The 20,887-nt window shown below is 39.6% G+C and overlaps 2 protein-coding genes across 7 annotated transcripts in view; one reads left to right on the top strand and one right to left on the bottom strand.

The window, feature by feature from the left end:
• frem1a (Fras1 related extracellular matrix 1a) overlaps positions 1-9,869 on the bottom strand; it is a 29,962-nt gene extending 20,093 nt beyond the window's left edge. For all 5 annotated transcript variants that reach the window (XR_007888304.1, XM_051429012.1, XM_051429013.1 and 2 more), the window contains exons 1-4: positions 9,758-9,869; positions 3,328-3,773; positions 1,066-1,160; positions 657-967 (exon numbers count right to left, since the gene is read on the bottom strand). Coding sequence is in view for 4 of the 5 variants with exons in the window: in XM_051429012.1 (XP_051284972.1) it covers positions 657-967; positions 1,066-1,160; positions 3,328-3,570 (649 nt within the window). In the remaining variant the exon portion in view is untranslated. The remainder of the gene's footprint in view (positions 1-656; positions 968-1,065; positions 1,161-3,327; positions 3,774-9,757) is intronic.
• Positions 9,870-14,500: 4,631 nt separating this feature from the next.
• Positions 14,501-17,070, top strand: LOC127379417 (uncharacterized). Of its 2 annotated transcripts, none has more exons than XM_051428960.1 (2): positions 14,501-15,009; positions 16,483-17,070. In XM_051428960.1, exons 1-2 carry the CDS (start codon positions 14,724-14,726, stop codon positions 16,875-16,877), a joined length of 681 nt encoding a protein of 226 aa, XP_051284920.1. In that variant the 5' UTR covers positions 14,501-14,723; the 3' UTR covers positions 16,878-17,070. The 2 variants fall into 2 exon arrangements, with proteins under 2 accessions (XP_051284920.1, XP_051284919.1); XM_051428959.1 differs by having other exon boundaries at positions 16,462-17,070.
• Positions 17,071-20,887: the final 3,817 nt, after the last annotated feature.

Here is a 20,887-nt window from a genome sequence, read left to right as displayed (position 1 = left end):
TTATTCTTGTAATGTTACGACTTTATTCTCTTAGACCTAATATTACGACTTTATTCTCGTAATGTTACTCCTTTATTCTCGTAGACTTAATATTACGACTTTATTCTCGTAATATTACGACTTTATTCTCGTAGACCTAATATTACGACTTTATTCTCGTAATATTATGACTTTATTCTTGTAATTCCACCCCCCCAATTTTTTTTTTTTTGTCATAGTATGGCCCTAATACTCTGTCGTACTGATGGATTTAAAGCCAGAAAATACCTTTATGTCACAAAGATAAAAAAAAATAATCACTTTTTGGCATGTGCAAAAGTGCTTTTTTGGTCACATTTGCTGAAACTTTAACTATATCATGACAGTAGTACATGAGACAGATAATCTGTGAAAAAATGAGGTTCCTCTGGCTCCTTCCAGTGCTCCTAATGGTATTTGCAAGAATTGGGCCTGAACGAAAACAATTTGTCAGCTGTCACTATCAATTAAGAGACAATAACCCCTCTCACAAGTGAAATCAAGTCATTCTAAGGCAGGAAAAACCTTTTAATGACAAGATAGCAGCTGTAATAATTTTCTGGCTAGTTTCCTATTTACGTATGGATAAGCTTTGGATGGGAGATTTGCCATCATCAGCTGTCAGTGTCATAGGTTACCTAGCTGCTGACGTAGATGGATGAAGCTCTCTGGCTCGTCCCCTCTCTTTGTAGCTTTCTCTGGCTCTCCGGTGACCAGTTGGCCGTGGGCTGGCAGGTGGGTGTCATGGTTACTCAAATGGATGCTACACTCCAGGCTAGACCTCCTCTCATAGTGGAAGGACACCACATTGCCATCCACAGCGTCTGAGAGGCCGTAGAATTCAGGAACCTCTAGGGATTTGGGTCCCAGCTTTATAATGCTGCATTCAGGTTCCATAATGTCCACATGGAGGGAAAATAGCTCTGTGTATGTCTCTGTCTCTGTGAACCTGGTGGAAAAAACACAAGATTAAGAAAGAAGGTAGCTTGAACAGGAATGAAAGAAAATAAATGTATTTCCCATTTTAATGATATCCATGTGTTGTACCTGTACAGTCGAAGCTTGACGGTGTCGTCCTTTAACAATGGACAGCCGTTATGGACATACTTCACCTCGTCAGCCAGATAGTGGCAATCAAATACCTGAACACATAAAGGGAGAAATCTTGATTATCAAACGTAATGAGTGAGTTAGAACTACAATATGAAGAACTATTATGAACATATTACTACTAATATGTCACTACTATTAGCGTAGTTGTTGCTACTGTTGTTGCTGTGCAACTGTCTGTCTGTCTGTCTGTCTCTGTCTCTCTCTCTCTCTCTCTCTCTCTCTCTCTCACCCCAACTGGTCGAGACAGACGACCACCCACCTAGAGCCGGAGGATCTGTCCTAGGTTTCTGCCTTTTAACAGGCAGTTTTTCCTTGCCCTTGTCGCCAAGGTCTTGCTCATGGTGGTACTGTTGGGTCTCTGTGATTAATGTTTAGAGGAGTTCGGTCTAGACCTGCTCTATTTGAAAAGTGTCCTGAGATAACTTCTGTTATGAATTGGCGCTACACAAATAAAATTGAATTGAAATTGAATTGAACTACCGAGGCATAGCTAAGCTAACTTGTTTAAATGAAACAAGACTATATTACTTTTGCTGAACATTACACAATTATGGTGAGTTCTACAACGTAGTTTAACAGTAGTAAAAGTAAGTACAAGTAAGTTAAACAATAATATATCTAATGTTTGCTAACGTTAGCTAACATTAGCCAACATGAGCTTCTGGTCATACCAGAACAGGTAAAGCTGTAGCAGCACAACACCTGTGTGTATTGAACTGAGTAAAGGTGTGTTTTAATGCCTTTTCATTTAACTTTTCATTGATAAGAGGAAGAATCAGTTATTTCTTTTATAAATAAATACACAGACTTGCTTTAACACTTTAGCATGCACCTTGTGTATGCTAGTAGTTGCCATAACATTCAGACCTGAAGCCCAAATCAGATTTTAGGGTAATCCTGATTCAAACAGCTTCTATGTCTATATAAAATACCTATAGTCTAATAAACACCAAATAATAAAGTAACGTTTCATTTGAATCTAGATGGTCTTCTGGTCAGAACAGAGCCGGTCAGCTGAACATGAATTGTGTTCTTTGTCCACAGGCAAAAATATATTTTCCTTATAATATAATAATATATAAAGAAAGTAAATGTTTCAAGTTTAATCCTAAACTTGATTTTCCTACTTTTAAGCATGAAAAATGACTGTATCTGTCAGCACAGTGTCATTAGAGAGGAGACCGCCTGTCTAGCTGGAAAACAAAAGAAGAAGTATAGAAGGGTCCGTCCACCTTCCCCAAAATACCTTTCCTTTCTCGACTGAGGATGAGGCTACCTAGACATGGATCTTCAAGCCAGGTGTGTATAAGTTGAAGGGCAGACAGTAAAAGTCCTAAATAGGGCTTTTCACACTTGACCTGACTTAAACCCTAGTGTACAGAAAGCCTAAACCAAGCTTAATACCTTGTTGTGTTAGAAATTATAATGTGGCAGTAAACCACTTGGAAATCGGAGCCCTCGATCATCATTTTCAGAATGCTAAACATTTTTATTTTGTTCAACATCGGCTGGATTACTTTTATTCTGACCTCCACTTCAACCTTCACATGCAGCTTACTTTCAGTAGCAAATAAGTTTGGTTAGAAATGCACTGCAGATAACAGGAAAAGGTTTTTTCATTTTTTTTAACAATCAACTACTTAATAGGCTTCTTTTTTTTGACAAATTCAGTGTTTTCCTATCATTCTTCCATTAGCTCTTTGGTTGTTTTAACTGTGTACTTTTCTAATGCAGGACGAGGCTGTTTAGCAGAGAGTGACATTTTTTTAAAGTATATATCATTTATATATTTGTTCATCTAAAAAGCTGAGCTATAGCCCAACTATATTCTTTAAAAAAAAGTTCTGTTATACCCCTTAAAATCAAGGAGACCTTGCAACCTTCCGTAAAGCTTTCGTGACTTCTATTGTGGGTCGGGAACCAGTGCCGTACATCATGCACTGAGGCTTATAACTGTGGAATCTTTTGGTTCATAGACATTTGGTGGGAACAAAATCTGCTAGAATGCTCCTGTTGTCATTACACTGACATTAACAATAACACTAATAATATATTACATAGTTTCCTATATGTTAGCTTTCAAACAGTGCTATGGAAGCATAATGCATGCCTTCAAACCCTAACATGGTTTAACTACATATGGTAAACTGCCTGGAACACACTGGGTGTTTCATTAGAAGAGGGTATTTCCATTACCTGAGGCATGAGTTTTCCCACTCGTTGAGTTATGGGCTCATTTAACACCACCTCCACCTTGCACGCATCCTTCTGACGGGGAATATGGAACAGCAGGTCACCCTCCTGGAGGTAGGCCGACTGACCCCGTTTCACCTTTAAACCCTTGTTGACTTTCACAAGGGAACTGTGTGATGAGTAGGTCAATCCCAGCAGAAGCACTGGAAGCAAGGTCCATGCTAGCGTTTGACCCCGTGAACCCATCACTGTCAGTCAACCAGCCGACGTCTTGTAGGGTTTTCAAGGAATAGCTCCAAACAGAAAGCAGGGTCGCTTTCAGAAACACCCCTCAGAAGGAGACTTCAGTGAACCAATTGAAGTGTTTCTCTTGAGAAGAAGCCGCATTTTCCTCTGGATGTATAGGCGTGTGATTTTGAGCTTTTAGTCCATGTGATTGGTCAGTAGCTCTAGAAGAGATTAAAAGTTTTAGTTTGTGGCACAAAATGTCAAAACATTTCTATTTTACTACTCTCTGTCATTAATTTGTAACACAAATGTATAACCTCTGATGAGAAAAGAGTAAAAAATACTGTAATTCATAAAAGCAATTAAAGCTGATTTTACTGGTCAGGCTAAAAAAAGCTCAGTTTTCCATGAACCCCCATGTTTCTATGTTTCTCTTCTTAAAATATGTTATTTTACTGTTATGTGTGTGGCAGGAGATAACCTATCCTGACATCAGTGAATCCAATCAAAGCAGCTCATTACTACTATTTGTTGCTTTCTATGTTTTGGCCGTAAAAGACCTTTGTGTTACATGTTAACAGAGATGTGGCGACACTCATGAAGTCAAAGAGAAAGCTCCCAGAGGTCTGTATTTTTGCAAGAGTTGTCCATAAACCCTGACATGACAAGCTAAGAAGGATCAGAAAGACTGAAAACATGAGATTTTTAGTCAGATAATGCATCATGAACCTTTCTGGTGTACCTGCCATTGGGTGATGAGCCTGTAAGTTAATTGTGGACTGTGCACAGAATGGTCCTTTAAATAATTTGTTCCATAAAGAGAGTAACCTCCATCATCAGTTCTTCATCATAACGCCAAAGTTTCATAAAAGCAGCCACCACCACAAGACACAATATAATAAGACACAGCTCCTGCAGTAGGTCTACAAGCTGAAGCATGAGCGAGCCCCAATGTAAGCATACAGGAATACACCAACACTGCTGGTTTATGACAACAACCGGAATGCACAGTTGTTTATTGTTTTTGTAATTATAAGACAGGAATAATCAGTTTTCAACCAGCTTCAGGCTTGTTCTGCGCTCAGGTTGCCAGGAAATATGTTCATTACGAGCAAATGTTGGCCTTTCCCTGAGGCTAAACAGACTCTCTAGTAATGGCATGATGTTTCTCAGTGACCTTTGACCTTTATATACAAGACCTTTTTTTTGCTGGAGTTGCTATAATTATTAAAAGCAGTAGGGGACAAACATTCTATAAAACCATCTGTAAAACTAAAACTAAAATAGCCTAAGGGCGCCTTCAATTGCTCCCCTTCTTTTGCAATCATAGCCTGCTCTCATTCTATGTTGTGTTTTGCTGTTGGCTCTTCGTACCTATAGTTTTTTCCTTTCTCCACAGGGATCAATAAACTTTCATCTTACCTCACCCGAGACCCCACTGAGGATGTGTGTTTTGTATTTGAAAACAGGCTTCAGGTGTCATCCTGCCACATTCCTTCAGCACTTGTCTGGGACACCTACCTGAGACCTCACACAGAAAGCACTGTGGATAGAAAAGCACCTTATAATCAGCCTCCACATTGGGGAACATGTCATAGCTTGTCCCCGTGAACAATGCCTGTGTTTAGGGAGCTGGGAAGATTATGTTCAAGGAGCTGAGTGCAAAAACAGGATTCCAAACGGTCACAAGCCCAGTTCATGTCCACCTCAGACCCCATCAGGGGAGCTGGCGATGCACTGTTTTTGTGAAGACTTATAACTTCAGCTGTAGGATGACATATTTAATTGAAAAGCTATAATATCTGTGCTGGTCCAGCTGAAAACAAGTCTGTTCATTTTCATAGTTCTTGAAAAGCTGACATTTTAGGTTATGTGACCTGACTGCAATAACCTGAACTCTGAAATGACCTCTTGTGACCTTTGGTGTGTAAAACATCAACCAAAGTATAATTTGTCCTGTAGAGTCAGGATACAGCAAGAATGATTGCAAACACCTCATTGCAACTTTTTTAAAGCTGCACCAGTTTATTTTTTGACCACTTGGGGGCAGTGCAACAAGCTTTAGTCACAATATTGACATACCATGTAAAGTTGCTTGGGTTAATGTGTTAGCAAACAGTTGCTTATTTACATCCAGCAGTAATGCAGCGACATCATGATTCATTTGGAGTTGTGTTTGTGTCCACCTGATGAATGTGAGTCCAATATTTACTCTCCTTTTAGCTCTGTTTTGGTCTCCACCAGCTCCTGAGAAAGATCCGCTTTTTTTAGCTTCTAAATGCTTCACTATGTTCACCATCTAGCCTCTAACTGTGTCTGCTGTTTGGTGCTGGATAGGTAGTGTGCAGTGACTTTATCGATGCTTGAGCAAGGAAATTGCTCCTGGGGGATTATTCTTAGTGGGTTTGTCACTGTGAGTGACCTCTTTCACATTACACATTAGATCCATTGTTAAAGGTGTGTAAAAAGGTGTGTTAAAGGAAGAACTTGACCAGCCTGCACAGCCCTGACCTCAACCGCATCCAACACCTTTGGGATGAACTCCAACTGTGAGCCAGACCTTAGCACCCAACATCAGTGCTGGACCTCTATCTATCAAAAACGGCTCTATTGTTCAGGTGTCCCCACAGTTTTGGCCATATAGTGTGTTAATAAATGTCACAATTAAATATTTTAAAGACGACCAGTGTCATCAAGGGGCAAACATGCTACATACCATGCAGCTTTGTGAGCAATGAGACAAAGTCCAGCTGCATGCCAGAGCTAAGAGTAGATCACATTCTAGCAGATAACACCCTGTCCAGCACTGTGTCACACTAAATGACAGCCTGTCACTGATATTTACCCAGCATAATGGCACAAAGGCCTTAGTAATCTGTTGTGGCCCACTGACTGATGTGAGTCCCAGTGGGGAGGCTGCAGTTGGGAGGTGGGAGTGCTGGGAAAGGTCCTAATGTTAAGCTGCCTGGAGCACTCTGAGGGTCCTGTCCCTGTTTGTAGCTGATCCTTTTCCTGTTTTGGAAGAGCTTCATGTTACAGTCGCTATACAATATAATGTCAACACGATGGAACCAGGGAAGCCGTCCCATTTCCTGTCACGTCGGGTTCAGTGGATTTAGATCCTGAAGCAAAGACCACCAACCTTACCTTGGATTAAGTTCACATGTCAGGAGTGAACTGTTTTCTCTGATGTGTCATTCAGGAGGAGGCTCAGCATCTGCTGAGTGTCAGAGCCACTGGGTCTAATGACAGACTACATTTACATTCCTGTAAGCTTATGATAGTGCAACATGCTCGCCCTAATCCAAACCTAAACAAAACATCATCATTGCATGGTATGGTACCACTCTCCCCAGCTGACTCACATCCCCTTGAAGGGGCACCACAGATTTTACACATGACATTTTATGAGAGACCTGCTCATACAGTGAAAGAGGAGGGATCCTTCCAAGGTCTGGTCACACCAGCATTTACATTTTAGAGTCAGTGGTCCTGCTGTGGTCATTGGACTGGAAGTAAATCTGTGTGAATCTTTAGTGTCAAGTTCAACATGCAAATTTGCACTGCTGACTAAAAACTGGGGACAGAGAGCCCATGAACTGCTCTCCATCTCAGTAAGCTTAGAACCAGAGAGTGCAATTCCTTAGGCACAACATTGGGGGACGCAGTGTCATGAAAAAACAAAAATCAATAAATCAACATCATCTACGCCCCTTCCTCCCATTGTACTAAAATGAAGCCAGGATATCTCGGATACGGCCACTGCCATCTTCCACATTCAGAGCCAGAGTCTGTGCAGTAGTGACCGCCTGTTAACTAGCTAGTGTTAGAAGCTTGTTAGCAGTTAGCGCATTAAGCAGCACTGTGTTACAAGAGTGAAAAATGGATCATATAGGGATCATATAGGTGTTAACCAGGGAGTCTGAGACCCCCTCAGGCTCCCCACATTAACACACTGTCTGGAACTGTCATAGCTCTGTAAGCTGTTATAAGTTGGATAGCCACTGCACAACCATTATGTCTGGCTGGTACATTCCCAGCTGGCTAGTGTGTTAACCATTAGCTTGACAGATACGTTAGTTGGGCAATGAGCCTGTTAAGTACCGGTAGTTACTAAGTCACTAAGCTGTGCACCACCTGTTTCACTAGTATCCCACATGCTAATGAACTTCTCTGAACCACTTTCTTTTGCAGCCACTGTTCCCAAAACTGTTATTGTCACAAAATTTGCTAACCTTAGCTAACATTAGCCAATAAGAGCTACCGGTCATACCAGACCACGTAAGTGAGCTCTGAATATATAACAGAGCAAAGGTTTAAGTTATGGTTTGTAAGAGACTAAATGTGCATTTCTTTTTCAAAATGTACATACCGAGAGTCTTGCTTTAAAGGTCCAGTGTGTAACATTTAGGAGGAACTATTGGCAGCAATGAAATATAATATTCATAATTGTATGATAATATGTTTGGATTAGTGTGTAATCACCTGAATATAGGAATCGTTGTGTTTTTGTTAGCTCAGACTCAGCCATTTTAATCTACAGAGGGAGCAGGTCCTCTTCTACAGAGTCTGCCATGTTGTTTCTATAGTTGCCCAGAAGGGACAAACCAAACACTGGTTCTTGAGGGCCATGGGTATTTTTTGTGCATTTCTCCACCCCACACTTGGAAGGCGAGCAGTATTCAGTTGGTTGCAACTTCACCACTAAATGTGGCACTAAATCCTACTTACTGGTCCTTTAATGATGTCATCAGGGTTATCTTTGAAACTGCAGAGTTTTAATTAAAATTCTGCAAAATCAACTGCTGGGTGTGTGACGTTTAACCAGGCAGGGAGGATCTAACAAAAAAAATTATATTAAGTTGCATTCTGGGAAATGTAGGACTAAAGGTCTCTGCTGCTTAGATTTGACCTTTCTTTTTAAGTCTTTCTTTTGTGCATCCCCCAACTTTATGGACATCTAATATTAACTCACTAACAGTTTTAGGGGAAGATTTTTCCACAAAATCCTCCAATATTTGTTTTTTTTATCATATACTGTACATATCTGATGGCTGGTGATCTTCCCCTAAAACTCTTTCAATTCATAAAAAACACTCAAAGTGAGTTAATATTACACGTCCATAAAGTTGGGGGATGCACAAAAGATAGCACAAGCTCCACCAAAACGCCAAAATCCATACTTCATATAATCATTGTGAATTATAAATATTTTATCTGAGGTTTTTTCTACTCATACAGCAGCTGGGAAAAACAGAACATGTGCTGTCATTTCTGTCTGTTTAGCCCACCTCCCTTGTGGAAAGATAACATAGCACAAGCTTAAAATAATAATCAGAGGTCATGAAGGTCAAATAGCATCTCATAATTCAACTCTCACAATAAGTAACCCTTCCATAACCCAGCAGCACTTCATCCTGCCTTTCCCGAACCACAGACTACAGCGATGAACACAAAACACACAGCTGTGAGGGAATGTGATCTGTCATGTAACAAGTGGCTTCTCTCCACAGCTGGGAATGCCTGTTACATCCATTCACAGCGGCGGCTTCTTCTTCTAATCTCAATAATGACAGGGTCCTTAGCAGCCAGCAATTTTCAAAAAGAGACCATCAGGAGAGAGGAAGGTATTCTGCTGAAAACACCAGTGGATAACGTTTGGCTGCCGTCCAGCATGCATAGTCCAGAATGTGCAACAGAAAGCCTCAAAAAGCTCCCAAACACTCCCTAACTGCTGGACACAAGAGCTGAGTGTGTGATAAATGGGTGAAAGTGCAGTTTTGTCCACCGGTGCATGTTACACACTGTAGAAAGAAGCATGTATGTGCAGTTTTAAAATGATTTCCCCTTCAAACACACCATCACTGATGTAAACCAGAATTCCTTAAATGTGCATAATTAAACACCATGTACTGACAATATGATTTGACACATTTAGACTACATGAGTTTATTGAGGCATCTGTTTCTGGTAAATGATGAATTTTGAGACAATAAGAGGCATATTTATCATCAAAAGTGAAGTTTGTGTTGAGAAGGAGGGTAGAGAAAAGGATGATGAAGAAATGCAGTGCGAATCAGTTAAATCAAAAGAAAAACTACCAAAGAAACGAGGGAAAAGAAAAGAAAGACAAACGTCTTGTCATGTCCCCGAACAAGAAAGGTCCCCAGCGGAGATCTCCACGTACATTCAGACATGTCCTTACCTGATCTGCTAACATCTGGCGCTTCTTCTTCCACCCATACCTGTCTGCTCTCCTCTGCTTTCAACAGCAACTACCTCACCAACAGAATCCTTGCTCTCTCCCCAGGGACAAACTCCGCCCACACCAGAGTGAGGTGAGTGGAGAGGGAGAAGGAGGGAGGGACAGAGGCTGAGGACAGGAAGCAGCGACTGAGGAGGAAGACCTCCCTCCTCTTGTTGCTGCCGTGGGATCAGCAATCGGAGCGGAAAAACCTAAAGACAAACACCGGGCTCTGAGATCAAAGACTGGTCCAAAGTGCCTGGTGGTGTGAGAAACAGCTTTGTCATTATAGAAGAGAGAGATAAAAGGCTGAACAGTGCACTAATGTAAGGAGGACATCAGAAGAGAGAAAATGGCACATACACCATCTATCTTCAAATTCTACAAGAAAGTATAATATTCCATTATATTTCCATTACTAACGTCATACTTTTTATATCATCATTTTATATCATCTTTGTTCCTAACAACAACAACAAATAACGGCCCCAGACCTGCTCATTTCTTAACCATTTACACGTATTTGAAGGCAACTTTGACCTCATAATTTTGCACCAAACGGAATACACCTTTGAAAATAGAACTGTTTTTATTTTAATTGTACATGAAGGCGTAGAAAAAATATACTAGAAAACTAGAAAACTAGAAAGCACATAAAAAATGGTACATTTTACATGTCGTGGACCAGGCGAAGGGGGTCAGAGATCTGGAGATGGAGCCCAAGCCGGCTGTTTGAGACCCCTGTGTAAACACATAAAGCAGGGGTGCAAAACTGGAAGAAGACATCAAAATCTCTATCTTTTAGAAACAATGTAGTTATTCGTTTTCAGGGCTGTGAGGGTTACTTTAAAAATGTAATCTGATACAATTATTATTTACCTATTAAAAATGTAGTCAGTAACCTAATCTGAGTATCACAATATTAAAATTACTTGAATACTTTGGGATTACCTCAACACCAAATATGCAAATAAAGAGAAAAAAAAGAATCAAAATAAGATAACATGGTAAACTGGAAGAAAACTGCATACAATATTTTTAGAATCACAAATCACTGTAATGGATTACCTTTTTTGTATCCTGACTTTTATGTCCTGGAACTGCTGCACTCATTCATATTTTTATATTAATAATGGATACAATGATTATTTGGAAAAGTTGTTGCTCGTGGTGATACATCTACAGAGAGTTATCATTGTACTTCCCCACAGCCCTATGGAGTGTTTAGCTTCTTTCAGCTCGCTGTTTTGGTTTTATGTTCTGGCAAGCAGCCATTTTCAGTGAGAAAACTGTGATAAACCCACTGTACACTGCATGCTAAGCAGCTGACTGCAGGAGTTGTCAGTTGTTCTCAGCAGTTGTTAGAGACCAAACAAGAGCTAACAGTGCTGGATATGTGAATAAGCAATACATTTGCTATAGAAATCCTTAGTGTAACTGAAACCTCCAGGATCTGTTCCAGAAGTAAGAAAACCTCATTCAAAATCCCACTGACCTTTGTATCAATGCTAACAACATCCAGTCTAAGGATGGCTTTTAACAAACACCATTTCTATGAGCTGCTGTGGCTGGCTCAGACATGGCTGTAAGAACAGCAGCACAGAGAGGACTGAGCCGTAGAAGCCAGAAAGTTTAAAGCTGCAGTAGGTAATTTATATTAGCTGAAACTTTCATTATATCCTGACAGTTATACGTCCCCAGGTCTTTAAATGCCAATGCTTTGAGTTGCTGGTTTGAAGATTATTATTAGTTTTATTAGTTTATTATTAATATGAATATTTGACCATCTGAGAATGAGACTCAACAATCAACTATCTTTCTCAACTCTCATTGGTTGTTTTCGTACAGACCTGGTGGATTCTTGCAAATGCCATTAGGAGCACTAGGAGGAGCCAGAGGAGCCAGATTTTTTTCATGTTCTACTGTCAGGATATAGTTAATGTTTCAGAGAATATGAAAAAAGTTATTTTTTATAAAAAATTACCTTCTGCATCTTTACAACATGACTTGAGAAGTCAAAGACAAAAGCACCTGTGCTGGCATGCTTGTAGTTTTTTTAATGGGAGCTGTAGTTTTTTCTGTGCTCACAAAGTAAACATTGTCTAAAATAACGACTTATGTCAGTGTCTTATAGCAGCTGCTATACAGGACGCCCCCATTATTGCTTTAGAAATGCATTGAGTTAAAGACGTTAGTAGAACAAAAGACGTGACATGATGATTTTGGCTTTCTGTTACAACCATATGTAATTTTATGTCAGTGTCAATGTGCTGCTCCCAATAAACGTATAAAAACTTTACACACTTTCCCATGCAGGAACTTGGTGTCTTTTGACCTCTTTTGCCATATGTATGCTCCACGATATGCTATATATTTTCTATATTTTTACTGCCTTGTCTTTGACTGTTGTTGAATTCTAGCATTTGTTTATGACAATGTTGATCACATAATAAAAATAATAAAAATATATATTTTTCAACTATTGTGGCAACATGGTGGTAATAATGATTGATAATGATTTTCCAGTGCAGAATCATTATGGGTTGATGTGAACATGTTCATAGATAGATATGTGTGTGTGTGTGTGTGTGTGTGTGTGTGTGTGTGTGTGTGTGTGTGTGTGTGTGTGTGTGTGTGTGTGTGTGTGCGTGTGTGTGTGTGCGTGTGTGTGTGTGCGTGTGTGTGTGTGTGTGTGTGTGCACATGTGTATGTAGGAGAGTATATATATTTGTATATATGTATGTCTGTATATTATATAGGTAGACTTTATGTTATGCTGCTATGTTAATTGTTACTTATTTTCCTTTCTTTTTTATGAGGTGTGTGCTTTGTGTCCAGTTGACACATACAGTATGTATCACTTTTGTTTACCTGTGTTTTATTACCTTTTTATGTTATAAAAAGTAAAAATAAATGTAATAAAAGTAAAACAACATATTTTTTTCAGCCCCAACACGCTTCACTGATAAGGTAGGGCAGCCAGCAGGCAGCCTGAGAGGCAAAGCCCGGGGAATAAACCACTTGCTACATCACTAGCAGGTGCTCATTAAGTTAATTGCTGTGTATTAACATTTTTAGCAGCTCCTCTCTTCTATTATCTGCGATATAGGGGCCGGACACTCAGAGGACAATGTTTAGAGAGGTTTTAGTGCATGAAATATTAAAGTTAGTTTAGTTAACTGGGTGAAAAATGATAAAAGTGAGGGGGACATGCTCCGGTCCCCAGTGGAAATTACACCCTTGTTGCAGCCTATGGACAAAAACAATATTTAAAACAAGAGTAAAGGCCTGCAGCTGTGCTAGTGCTTACTCATTACAGACAGTATTATAAAAGTGATGATTTAGCTGCTCTTGAGGCTTAGGAGTATGCTTGGTGTGTATGAAGTGCTAACTAACTCTTTCAGTAATGTTACTGGTGCTTAACATCAGAAGCCAACTTCAAAAAATGTTAACTGAGATTTAACCCTCTTTGTTTTGTTTTCATTGTTCTTTCTTTTTAATGCAAAGTTTGGATTTCAGTATCAGTCCAAGTTTACTCTAATCATCCATCACTGTCTCCTTCATTAAAGCGGGAAATTCATTATAATTTGGCAAACGCATATTAAAATACGAAACACCACTGCATAAAAGATAAAAGCACAGTTATAAGAACCTGTGTAAAGCAAAGAGAGAAAATGTGACTAAATTCTTCCAAATATCACTTTAACACTGACAGACTTGAGACTGTAGTTTTGCAGGGAGCCAGTAGGGGTCAGTATTAGCCTGAGAAACAATATGTCCACTACATATTCAGTTTGTGGTATTCAGTCTATTATCTACTGTAGGTTGAAATGATTTGTCCAAGGTGTTTTATTATGTAGTGCCAACCTGTTTTCTGGAGATCACACTATTCTTTAAATGTCAGTTACACACATCCCTCCAAGTGTAGTGGATGTGGAGATATTTAATAAGTGGGATTAGCAGGCTTAGCAGTAGCGTGGTTTGATTTGTGCAGCAGGTTTTCTGTCAGCTTGATGTGAGCCATGTTCAGATTTTTGCTGAAGAAAAGACTTGAGTTGCATTTTGGCTTCAAACACAAAACGTACTGTATGCAAGGCAGTGTATGTATGAAGTACTGCAACGTATACTCTGCAGGGTACAATGGAGTATTCGGACCACTCAGAGGAAAAAAGGAGATTTTGAGAGTAAAGCCAAATATTTGACAAATAAAGTTGTAATTTTGAGAAAACAGTCAGTATAAACTAAAAATCAATGGGTCAACATTGACTCAGTATAGCATTAGTTGTATGCACACAGGGTCCATTTTGATCCAGTGATTTTTGGTCAAATAGATGACAACAGTCATCTTGCTCTTAAAATTAACCGTACAGTTATCTTTTTCTCATATTCTCATGCTATTATCCCGTAATTCTTTAAATATGACTACTTTCTCCACATTTACAACTTTATCTTGTAAAATTTTAATTTTATCCTCAAATATTATGACTTATTCTCAAAATGTTACACATTTTCTTTTGTCGAATTACTACTTTATCTCAAAATATCAAGACATTTCAAAGTACTACCACTTTTTTATTCTTTAGCTCTGTTTTTTCCTTTAAGGGCTCTAATACTCCTCCTCCTTAAGTCCCAGAGGAGTCTTTCCAGTCAGTGCATCAGCCCAGTGGTTGCTTGTACTGAGGCTCATTACAGTCCATGCTAGAGTGTTTGTCAAAAGGAAGTAACATTCCTCAGCTTCAGAATGGGCCTGCTTCACTAAGTCCTGACAGCCCCTGTGGTTCCTGCATACCTATTAGTGCACAGACTGTACTATGTGACTATACACTATAGCTGCCAGGTGGACCTTTCAGCAGCACATTGACAGAAAAACGAGTGCAGATAGGATCATATCAGACTGCTTGAAGACAATCAATATAATTAATACAGAATGGTCCGAGGAGTGTGTTTGGGATTTTTTGACGTAACGCTGGTCTTCCTCCTGCTGTGCTCCGTCACAGGCTTGCTGCTGATGGACCAGCGCAGAGATGCAGAGGATGACCGGGGGCTCAACAAAGCCATCTTGGAAATGCTACATATCAATAAAGTGTCTGCGAGCCATCAGGCTAAGCCCCATCCCTACATGAGGAGGATCTATCAGCGTCTGGACTCACTGGAGGCTCAAGACCTGGGGAGTTCAGATGGAACGCTGGTGCAGAGTTATCGGAGCGTTGCTGGTAAGGATTAGAAAATGAATTACCATCTTGTTTAAAAGGAGTAATCCTGTTCATTTTGTTACTGGCTTTCAATGACTGCAAACCAAAGGAATAAAAGAACAACTGTTAGCCCTGGCAGTGTTCCAGTGATGACGTCCTTGTGTTGGCTAATCTGGAAGTTTTCCATCAGCAAAACACCTGCTGTCTCATCCCTGCTTGGGTTTTGGCCAGAGGTGCAACATGCTTAAAGCAAATTTAATACTAGGTTATATGCCAGTGTAATGGAAGCTACTTTGAAAGCAAATGTTTGCAGGACACCAGTGTTTTAAAAATGTGTAGTTCGCAGGTCATACATAAACCAAGAAAATAAAATACCCCACTGTTCATTCTACTATTCTACAAGCAGAGCTACATTAACCCAGAACAGACAAAGTAAACACTGGATTTGGATAGGGCCAATTACCACATTCTCATTAATGCTTGGAGGAGGAGGGTGAAGCGAGGGAGTGATATCGTATAAAATGGAGGGAAAGTTTCAAATCTTAATTTGGAAAATTTGTGGATGGCTACTTTACTTTTGTAATTTTTCCCAGTGTGAAGATATTGCATAAATACAGCGTACACCATAAAACCAGAACTAGTTTGTATATTAATTTAAAGTTAAAGGTTAGTCCACTGCCACTAGATGTTGCACTAGTGCACTGGCATATTGAACCAAAATAAATGAGGGCTACAGCCCACCAGACTCGATTGAAAAAAAACTGTAATTTTACCTTGCAGATACTAAAACACCCACCAACTCTGGTTTGGTTGAAATAACCCTTAATTCACAGAGTTAGATGTGAAAATATTCGCAAACAGGGTGCAGCGTAATGTTAGTTAATCTTCAGGGACAAATACGTCAAAGTAAGTTCCTTTCTTTAAAATATCTTTTTTGTTTAACCAGAAACAGCTGATATATTGATCTCATTCGCCACCAGCCTTCACTGACAAAAACAGTAATTTTACCCCACTGATCATCATAACATTGTAACTTCATTCAAAGTGGACAGAAACAGGATAAAACTCACCAAAACCATTGTTGTTAGTCTGTTTGTTCCAACAATCACCAACTCTGCTTTGGTCCAAATAAATCCTTAATTCATTGACGTAGAAGAGAAAAACAGCAGTTTCAGTTTCTCTCCTCAAGGCCACGTTTCCCACGGAGGGACTCACATGCACTCTGGAAACATTCCCTAATCATCCATTACAGTGAACATCTAGTCTGCATTCATTTTTGTCAAAATCAATAAGCACCTAAACTGCGCTATCATTTAAAAGAAACAGAATGTGATGGATTACAGAGTTTAAAGTGTCTGCTGATTCTCATACCAAACTGAAGTGAATGGAAACTAATAGATGTCTGGAATGCTAAAATACATTCAAATCAAATACTTTACTGAATGTATGAAAATGATTCTTTGGATCACCCAGGTTCACACCATGCTCCTCCAGGATGGATCTGGTTCAACGTCAGCAGCCTGAGCCCCTCCATGCTGGGTGCAGAGCTGGTTCTGTTCAGGAAAACCCTCCACCCCCGTCCCCTCAGTGTGACTGTCACCCTGCACAGCGTCACAGCCTCACAGGGGGGTCTAGAGGAAAGTCCCGCCCTCGAGGAGAGACTGCTGACCCTGGACCAGCGACCCTCATCTGGATACGATGTGTTTGACGTGTCAGCTGTTCTGGCTGTGAAGCCTCTGGAGGTGGTGGGCTTTCAGCTGCGTTATACAGACGAGAGTGGGAGTCTGGTCCTTCATGAAGCCCTGACGCAGAGTCTTTACTGCCTGAACAGAGGCTCTCTAAGTGAACCCTTACTGGTGCTTTACCAAGCCCACCCCCTCCACGTCTGACTCTGCCACTGGGACCATTATTACTGTTCAGATGTGTTTTATTAAAGCTAATCAATTCTGTGTTAATCCACGTCTGATATGGCGGTTATCATGCAGAATGCCTCGGCTCAAAATTGGCCAAGGGATGAGGAATGCGAGGTTGAAGTGTAACTTTGAGACAGACAAAACTTACCAATTAAATCCACAGAAATAATCTTCTTGACTTTCTTTTCTTTTTAAAGCCTGTATATATTTTTACATTAGGGCTCTGGGAACTTGAAATAGGCATTTGTCTTTACTGTGCAGCCTGAGAATGTGTGCATGTCCTTTAACATTTTCAAGTATAAGGATCACAACAGCTTTCTCATTATTTGGAGATGTTATTTCATTATTTCGAGAAAGTTTCTCATTATACTGACATTACAGTACAGAATCTCAGTTTCCCGTCAAGGTGGAAATGGGCTTCCATACACTAGGGACTCGTGAACAATCTTTGTTATCTTTTCGGCGCGTTAACATTAAGGAAGTGTCCGACGGCCTGTACGTCATTCCCTCCCTTACTGTCGTCATACGTAACCTTACACACCTGGCGCATGTGACCCCCGCTGATGGCGGGCAGCGGGAACAACAGCACGGAGAGCACAGCTGCAGCTGCTGGGTCCTTTCCCACAACTTCACACAAACAACTAAACAAAACACAGAACGAAATAAACAAAAACCTCTGGGGGTCGAAGGACAGGATGCTTGATGGACCACATCGAACTTTATCAGGCACCTGACAGCTGGTCGGTTAGCAAACATCTGCTATCTATCGTTAGCTTGCTACTAGCTGTGTAGCTAAGGGAGGGTTAAAGTGGCGTTTGCAGAATGTTGTGTTTGTTTGCCGTACTTGCTGGCTTTACCATGACTATAAAAAGGATACATTCACCATTCATAAATAAAGCTTTACTTACTTAGCACGTCCCGCTGCCGCCATCTGCTGGCGAACAGGTCCCAACCTGTGGGTCGGGAACCCCCACTAGGGGTCGCCAAAGCTTCGTCGGGGGTCGCCAGGCCTTCTTGATTTTAATGGGTATAAGAAAACTTTAAAATATACACAGTAGGCCCGTATCTCAAAATTTAATTTATTTCTATGAAAAAACAAAAACAAATTAAATTGTTATTTTCAAGATTCCTTTTTATAGTTTAAAAATAACAAGACCTGAATACAGACTATGCTCACAGAGCCTTTACTCACTGCTGAACATCATAAATAAATCATGCATTAGAACAATGGCCAAGTATCAGGGAGAAGACAACTTTGTAAAAAAGGAAGCTTATTAATTATGTATGATGTGGGAACATAATATAGACAGGATTGTATAAAGAAATCCTAAAAATATCTGAAAACATATTTGTAATGCAATATTCACAGGAAATGAGCTAAACCAATGCTCACAATTCATCCAAATTACTTGTTTAATACAAACTTCCTGCTGTTATTCTTTATTTGGGCTCACTGTACAGTTTATCAGTTGTTCTGTATGTGCTGAATATAATATAAAATATCCACAAAGTATGTCACTTAGTGAGGGGTCATCAGTTTACTCAATGAAAGAGTCCCTTTAGTTCCCTTTAGGAAAAAGTTTGGGAACCACTGGGCTACAGGCAGGTTACAGATTTATTGTTGACCATGTAATGTTAACTTTTTTCATTAATGTACTCTCTTTGAAATATTTTCCAAACAATCAAATGTAGAGAGATAAAACAAAATATAAAATTAAAAAATTAAAGTCGAGATCTAGAGGCTAAGAAGAATAAACAATGCTTCTATATGGCAAGCGTGGCCCTTTTCCACCCTTAATTCACCCTACAATATACACCTTGTAACTGAAAAATACTTAAATGCTACCTTTCAGATGTATAGAATCCATCACAAATTAATGGCAAATGTCGTCATGCAATAACACTAAGAGGGCATTGAAGTCGAATTGAACTGTGCCTTTTTTGCTCAGTTCCACTTTTGCGCAGTTTAATGAGAAACATGAGCTTGTGGAGGATCTTAGTCATTCATTCTGGCTGGCAGGGAAGCAACTACAGTGATTAAACTCTTTCCAGAGGCTTTAGGTGTAACAGGTGTGACAGTTTATGGCGGCTGATGGCTGCATTGAAAAAGGGAATACTGACTATAAATGTGATTTGTTAACATTGCCATTTTTCTAATGACTATTACTATTAATAATGTATGACTGATATTTTTAACATTAACATTTAAAAATCTCACGTACCCCCTGCAGAACTCCAAAGTTTCCTATAGGAGTACGCATGCCCCACTAAAAACTGTATTAGACTACCATTACACTGGGTTTGAGAGGCTAGAAGCGTGTGTTAATTTACAGTGCATTAGTTGGAGACCTAGTGTAATTATACTATACTGTGTTATTGAAAAATGGGTTACAGTTATTATTACATGCCTAATAATGTTAGCAATATTTTCCTGTTAGTCTATATCCATTCTTTAGCCATGACTTAGTCAATAGCTATATGTTCATGTTACAATAATACATTTTATTTCTGAAGTGGCTCTCAAAACCAGAATTACAAGGTGCTTCACAAAATTAAATACCATACAATATTTGCAAAGAAGGCTAAAATTAGATAGAAATAGAAATAAAAGAATAATATAAAGAACCATTTGAGTCGACATTGTAAAGAATCATAGAAAGTCTGTACAGGTGTTTTTAAAAGCTTGACTCAGCCAACCTGATATTGAGGGGGAGTTTGTTCCACAGCTTTGGAGCTAAAGCAGAAAAAGCATCATCCCCTTTAAGTTTGGACCGTGGAGCTTTGAACAGTGTTTGATTCTCCAATCTGAGGGGTCTTGGAGCAGAGTAAAAGGTTAAAGGTTCTAAGATATAAAGTGGAGCCAGGCTTTGTAGGGATTTAAAAGTAATCCGTAGAATCTTAAATTGGATTCTGTAATGGATGGGGAGCCAGTGTAACTGGGCCAGGACTAGAGTGGCGTGTTCCTTACGTTGAGTGTGTGTTTGAGGAGTCTTGCTGCTGCATTCTGAACTGACTGTAGTTGGGTAACTGCCGTGTCCTTTAGGTAAGTAAAGAGTGGATTGCAGTAGTCTAGGCAGATGGAAATGAGGGTGTGGAAGAGTTGTTCAACTGTGTTTTTGGGGAGCATCGGTTTGATTTTGGCAGTATTTCTAATTTGTAAATAGGAGCCAGCACAACCAGCATTTCTTAATGTTCTGGTTGAAGTCAAGGTACTAGGAGAAATACAGTTATTAACTTTAAAGGAAGGATTTCATCGTGCATGTTTTTCATATTGCATGCAGCTGGTTTAAAGTGATCATATACCAAACAACTAATCTAGATAAGGGCCTGTTGCGTTTCACGGTCACCGTAGATTCTACTCGAGGGTGAAGCGAGGGAGTTGCGATCTGCAACCACACTGCTAGATGCCACTAAATTCTAAACACTGGACCTTTTTAATAGAAAAAGGATTCATGATAAAAATTTTTACCCCCCCCCCAAAATGACTTGATTTCACATGTGAGTTCTATTTTTATATATTTATATTTATGTTTCCCTTTACAGTACATGCTTTGGATTCCTTAGTTATGTAGTGCTGTAAGCAGACTGGATGACATGCAGCAGATAATAGATATATAGTCATTAGAACCATAAGTGACTTGGAGTTGAAAAAAATGAGCTGTGAGCATCTCTGCACATTAAACCAGAACTTCATTTTAGTTACTTTCTTTTATTTTGAAAGTTTCCACTGGAAGACTTAGTGCTATTGTCTGATCTGACATAGGTGGAGATAACAGTTCCACATAGCTAATACAGCTAATTGATATTCCATATCTATTAATCAGTATCAATATCTTCATCAGAAATGACACCAGTAAGATCATTATTGGTAACTGCTGTATGAATGTGGAGTTCAGTCATTGGATGAGCATTTTGTGTTTTTCTCTTTTTCTCTTTTTCCTTTACTGTTAAAGAATGCTGCTTATAATCTTTACATCCTCTGATGA

Source organism: Dicentrarchus labrax, unplaced genomic scaffold (genome assembly GCF_905237075.1).
Source record: "Dicentrarchus labrax unplaced genomic scaffold, dlabrax2021, whole genome shotgun sequence".
Classification (NCBI taxonomy): Eukaryota; Metazoa; Chordata; class Actinopteri; family Moronidae; genus Dicentrarchus; species Dicentrarchus labrax.
Note: the sequence above shows the minus strand (reverse complement) of the source record. Positions and strands in the feature narration are given on the sequence as shown.

Excerpts from the sequence above, each read along its gene's own strand:
- LOC127379417 (XM_051428959.1), top strand. The coding sequence starts at position 14,724 with ATGGTCCGAGGAGTGTGTTTGGGATTTTTTGACGTAACGCTGGTCTTC. Across the intron at positions 15,010-16,461 it reads GAGTTATCGGAGCGTTGCTG|GTTCACACCATGCTCCTCCA; the intron begins GTAAGGATTAGA and ends TGGATCACCCAG.